The sequence below is a fragment of the Cebus imitator genome, unplaced genomic scaffold, assembly GCF_001604975.1.
Source record: "Cebus imitator isolate Cc_AM_T3 unplaced genomic scaffold, Cebus_imitator-1.0 Scaffold6, whole genome shotgun sequence".
Lineage (NCBI taxonomy): Eukaryota > Metazoa > Chordata > Mammalia > Primates > Cebidae > Cebus > Cebus imitator.
In genome coordinates, this window is record NW_016107321.1 from 4,813,266 (window position 1) to 4,819,265 (window position 6,000).

The following is a 6,000-nucleotide window of genomic DNA, read 5'->3' on the forward strand; positions in this document are numbered from 1 at the left end:
TCACAATGCATATCAACCTCAGAAACCTCTTCGGCATGTGCTAAGTATGCCCACATGCGACAGTGGCCAAAAATATGTAAAGACACAAAGGCCATTCCTACTGGACCAAGAGGCCGTGTTCCTCGGGGAGATGAGGTTAGTGAACACAGGTTCAAGGCACTGCCATGACTAACCTAATGCAAAAGTAAGGGCCCCCTGAATCAGCCAGAGTTATCAGTCTGTCCTTGAAGTCAACCTTAATCTTAACTGTTAAGAAATAAATTTCAATTTGTTAACAAGACCAAGACTTCAACCTCACTAGGCCAGCTGGGTTAATTTCTTATTCTATTTATTTGAGGCAGGGTCCCGCTCTGTCCCCCAGACTAGAGTGCAAATTGACTCGATCACGACTCACTGCAGCCTTGACCTCCCAGGCTCACGCTATCCTCCCAACTCAGCCTCCCTTACCCGGGAGTACAGGAGTGTGCCCCCGCACCCGGCCCTGATTTTCATAGTTTTTGTAGAGACGGGGTTTCACCATGTTGCCCAGGCTGGTCTCCAACTTCTGGGCTCAAGCGACCCGCCCACCTCGGCCTTCCAAAGTGCTGGATTCCAGGCATGAGCCACCACACCCAGGCAAGTTAATTTCTTATTTTTGGTCACAGCAGCCATTACTCCAAAATGTCTTCCTCTAAATGTTGGTCGCAGCCTGACCTCGTTTAAGTTGCCACCATTTCTCTGTATCATGCTAGTTACTGGGGTAGCCAACTGGTCTATAAACTACAAACTCTCCATCCACCCTTCCCCTTCCAAAAAAAGGGAGAATAAAAAATGCAGGCCTTTCCAAGGAATTTCTATTATGAGATCAATCTCACCCTCCTAAGAATAATTTCTGCGTGTTCTGAACACACGGGTGCTAATAAATCTATCTCTGATGCAAGGGAAAAATAAGAACCACCATAAACCCAACCACGAACTCCAAGTTCAGCCCAAAGTAGGTTCAACTTTGTTTCACTCTGAAAAGTAACTTTTTGTTGCCAACGGACAAACTGATGTCTGTTGAGAACCTTTCATCGTGATTCCTTCTTACCAAAGTTTAAAAAAAATAAATAAAAGCTGGATTTTCCATTATCCTAAACAGTCCACAAAAGGTCAGAAAATTCCTGAAATTCGAAGTTCCCCAGGCCCTGGACTGCTAGCAGCTACAGGACGGGAACAACCCTCGATGGGATGATGGGTTATACAATCATGGTTCCCAGAGCAAGATCCACTAGAATAATCCGCCCCGGAGACAATGACATCATGTGAGCAAGCAGGCAGGAAGTTGGGCTCCGAGAAATGAAGGGTCAAGTCTTGAAAGCCCACCCTGGAGGACACCCCCTAGCCCCCAATCTAAAGAAGACAAAAGTCACCGCCAGCGGAAAAAAAACTAAAGAGAAACTGAACCCACAGGGAAGAAATAAATCAGCAAATGAAACCAAGAACAACCAACTTCAGGGCCATTCCTGCGGGCTCCGACGCCCTGGCGAGCCTCTCCACACCGAGGGGCCTCACCGGTGCCCCGCTGGCGAAACTCTTCTGCAAACGCGCAGCGGGAACAAAGCGAAGTGGAGTTCCTGCCTCCAACTTTCCCCGCCGCCCGGCCGCGCGAGGGCAGGCGCCGACCCCGAGGGCCGGGGGCCGCCGCTCCGCACAAAGCCGCCCCCGACTCCGTGACAGCCACAAGTGGCCGGGCGCGGGGCTCCAGGACCTGCAGGACCGCCAGGACCGCCGGGACCGCGCGTGCCCCTGCGCCCCCCACCCGCGCCCCAGACCCCGCGGGGCTCCCGACCACCACGCAGGCAACTTTCCCTCGGGGACGGGGCGGACCCCGGCGCGGACCCGAGGCGACTAGGGGATCCCGAGAGCTCCCCAAGCGCTCCCCGCCCCCCACACCGGCCGCTCGCCCGGGGCACCGGAGCCGAGCCTGCGCCCGAGCCGACCACCCACCTGCACAGCTCGGGGAACGGGGCGGTCTGGGGCTGCGTGGCCCCCGGGGCCGCGACGAGCACCACCAGCTGCAGCAGGAGCAGGGAGCGCTGCGGGCGGCGGGCGGGCGCGGGCCCCAGGTGGGAGCTCCGGCCAGCGGCGGCCCCCATCGCGCCGGGCCCGGGCTGCGCGGCGGGCGCGAGGCGAGCGGCGCGCGACTGCTGGGGGCAGCGCCCGAGAAGGGGTAGTCCCGCCAGGGCAAAGGCGGAGGCGGAGGCGGAGCAGGAGCCCGAGGTGAGAGCGGCTCGGCTGGGCTCGGCGACAGCGGCAGCGGCGGCCCCGGAATCGCGTCACGTGACCGCCGCCCGGCACCGCCCCCCACCCCCGCCCCCCGCTCACGTGACTCCCTTGTTCAGGTGACCCCCGCCCGCCCCGGCTCCGCCCAGGCCCGGGTCACGTGAGCGCAGCACGCGCCGGACTGGAAGCAGCGCGGGCGGGGCGCGGGCTCCAGGTGACTCCCGGGGCCTGAGCCCCTCGGGGGGCTGGGCGCGGAGGGGGTGCCGGGCCGGGCCTCAGTTTTCCCTCCCACCGCGCCTTGCTGGATCGTGGCGGGCGCTTCCCAGCTTACCGCAACTGTTCCTAATCTCGACCGACGGGTAGGGAAAAATAGGGAACTTGGATCGAAGTGCCAGGGCAGTAAATACCTTCGCACAGCCGCGTGGCAGCGGATCCGTGGGGGTGGGAACACACTTTTCCTGCCCGGGGGAGTCACATCATGGAGGTTTCCAACCTTGGCCCATCAGAGCCTCTCAGACCTTCTGTGGGAATGTTATTTCCCAAGCGTGGGCTTCCTACGGCAAGGAAGGCAGCACAAATACAGCAAGGTGAAAGAGTGGCTCAAAGTGTCGCTAAGTGCCGCTCAGCAAAGCTTTATTAATTCGCTGTGTGGATGGCCATGAGCTAGCCACAATGAAAGTAGAATGATACATCTAAACGTCTTGAACTAAAAAAATTTACTTTCTTTTAGAGCAAACAAAGATACAAAATAATCATTATTGAAAATAGTAATAATCATCATCATAAGAGCTCATCTTTTTTTAGTGCTTATTCCATACCAGACACTGTGCTAAACATTTAAGCATGAATCTGCAAAAACCTATGAGGTGGGAACCTACTTATAGATGAGGAATTGAGGCATAAAGATATTGAGTAATGTACTCAAAGACACTCTGGGTTGTGGCAGAGCTGGGATTCAAACACATACGAATAATCATGACCCAATAATAGCGAATATTTCTTGAGCAAGTAATTATGTACCAAGTACTGAAGTGTTCTGACACTGATTTAGCTCATTTAATCCTAACACAGTCCTGTAAGAGGGGTGCCTTTATTGCACCCATTTTACAGATAAGGAAAGTGAAGAATGGAGAAATTAAATAACTAGCTAGTCTTGCAGCTAGTAAGTGAAAAAGCTAGGGTTGAGCCAAAGCCAGGTTTCAACCCAAGTCAAGTCACAAGCCTGTGACCTAACCACTGTGCTATTAATATATTGCCCAAGAAAGGAAAGTATTGTAATGGTTCAAAGGAGAGCTCAGGTGTAAACTGGACATCAAAAAAGGGTTTGTGGTTTGTAACTCCAGTGTTGTAATAGATACAGGCAAGGACCATCAGTGAATACTAAAACCATCTGATGAAAAATTATTGTGAACCAGAATATTCGCTTTGTCTCATAGTATCACCTTCAAAGTATATTCATTTCCTTAATAAAGACAAAATACATCTTCACAGTGGAAAGATCTGGTAGAACCACCTTAATCAAGTGATTAAAATTAGTATCACCAATTTTTTAAAAACTAGCATTTTCTGCTTTCTAAAGTGATGCAATAAAAAAATGCTAAAGGATAATATTTAAAAGATGGTATAATCATGACTCAGATGTAGAATGAACATGTGTCAAAGGTATTCCTTAGTTCATTCATTAATGTGAGAACCAGTAACATGTCACAGCTGGTTCAAAGGAAAATCCAAAGAGAATCCAACAAATATACAGGCAGTTAGGAATGTTGAAATAAGGTTGCCTAATACATGGAAAGTTGGTCAGTACCCATACGTCAAAAAACAACTGCATACCCAATGGACACAATTTGCATTTCTAAAGACAAAAATCATATATATTTTTGTATATATACATAGTAGAATATCAGTGTTCTACAATGTACAGAGTTGGAAAATATCTCAAAAACAATGGGAGGCACAAGACCCCATAGAATCAGATAACCCAGAAGAGTGTACTAGACAATACCTAGCATTCCATTACAGTTGACCACTAATACTTTTGGTCCATTTCAAAGTCTTTCATAGTTATTCCCTATGGTTCACACTATCGTTTATGTGGTAGTCTTGCCAAGAAGTTTAACTTAAATCTAATTGAGATAAAACAGTCAAATTGTAAAAGATACAACAGGAAAACTGAACTGGATGATTGCAAAACATTAATGCTCTGAAAAACAATTCTCCGGAAAAAAAAAAAAAAAAGTGGAAGTGCTATTCTAGATCAATGTAGCAAGCAATAACCTGTGGGTCAAATCTGGTAAGGCAGCTGTTTTGTAAATAAAGTTTTGTGGGAATATGGCCACACCCGTGTTTCTGTATTGTCTATGGCTACTTTTGCCTGCAATGACGCAGTTGAATTGTTGCCACAGAGACTGTATGACTTGAAAATCCTAATGTATTTTACCATATGGCCCTCCACAGTAAAAGCTTGCCAACCTCTGTTCTAGGTTAGTGGTTTTCAAAAGTGTGGTCCTTAGGCTGGCAGCTTTTGTGTCACCTGCCAGCTTGTTAGAAATGCCAAGGCATGGGTCCTGCCCCAACCTGTTGAATCAAAATCTCTGGAGATGGGCCCCAGGAGATTGCTCTAACAAGCTCTCCAGGAGAGTCTCATACACATGGAAGTTTGAGAACTATTGTCCTAAATTAAAGAAGACTAAAAAGGCATGACAACAAAATGCAATGCCTGATTCTTAATTGGAGCCTAGACCCAAAAATAGGAAGATATAAGGGACATTTGGAGACCACTGGAAAAATTTTAATATAAATTATATATAAGAGACTTTAAATTAGCAGTCCCCAACCGTTTGGCACCAGGTACCAGTTTCGTGGAAGACAACTTTTCTACAGATGGTGGAGGGGGTTGTGGGGGATGGTTTCACCAGGCATCACAAGGATGGTGCCTCCTAGACCCCTCACATGCACAGTTCACGGTAGGGTTCACACTCCTATGAGAATCGAAAACCACCACTTATCTAACAGGAGGGGGAGCTCAGTGGTAATGCCTCATTCAACCTCCTGCTGTGCTGCCAGGTTCCTAATAGGCCACAGACCAGTACCAGTCCACGACCCGGAGGGTTGGGGGACCCCTGTTCTAAAGCCAAATACTGTGGGACATAATTCTCCTGTATTTCATTTAAATTTTCTGGAAATTTTTTGAGGAAACAGAGACTCACAGATGTCAGCCTTAGACCCCCTGTTAGAGGTTGAATTATGTCCCCTAAAAGGATATGTTCAACTTATATCCCCCAGTACTTCCAGTATAACCTTATTTGAAAATAGGGTCATTCCTTATAGATTAATTATGATGCGGTTATACTAGAGTAGGGTGGGTTCTTAATCCAGGACGACTGATGATGTACTTATAAGAAGTGGGTAGGAGACGCACAAGGAGAACGCAGCCCTGTGAGAACAGAGGTGCCATACATCTGCAAGCCAAGGAACACCAAGGATTGCAGCAACACCAGAAGCTGGGACAAAGGCATGGAACAGGTTCTCCCCGAGAGCCTTCAGAAGGAGTGTGGCCCTGCCAATGCCTTGGTTTTGGACTTCTAGCCTCCAGAACTCTGTGAGACAATATCTGTCATTTTAAGCCACCCATAGGTACTTTGTTATGGTAGCCTAGAGCACAGATAGCCATGAACACAAATGACCCTCAACTGATAGGACAGATCCAGGCTTGGCATCCAGGTGCTCCAGCCACTGCTCCATTGTCATGACCCA

At 49.0% G+C, this 6,000-nt stretch overlaps 1 protein-coding gene across 1 annotated transcript in view; it reads right to left on the reverse strand.

Annotated features, from left to right (window-relative positions):
- Window positions 1-2,265, reverse strand: part of IGF2R (insulin like growth factor 2 receptor) — a 124,770-nt gene extending 122,505 nt beyond the window's left edge. Inside the window, exon 1 of the mRNA XM_017538048.2 lies at window positions 1,969-2,265. Coding sequence (XP_017393537.1) covers window positions 1,969-2,117 — 149 coding nt within the window. The 5' untranslated portion in view covers window positions 2,118-2,265. The remainder of the gene's footprint in view (window positions 1-1,968) is intronic.
- Window positions 2,266-6,000: the final 3,735 nt, after the last annotated feature.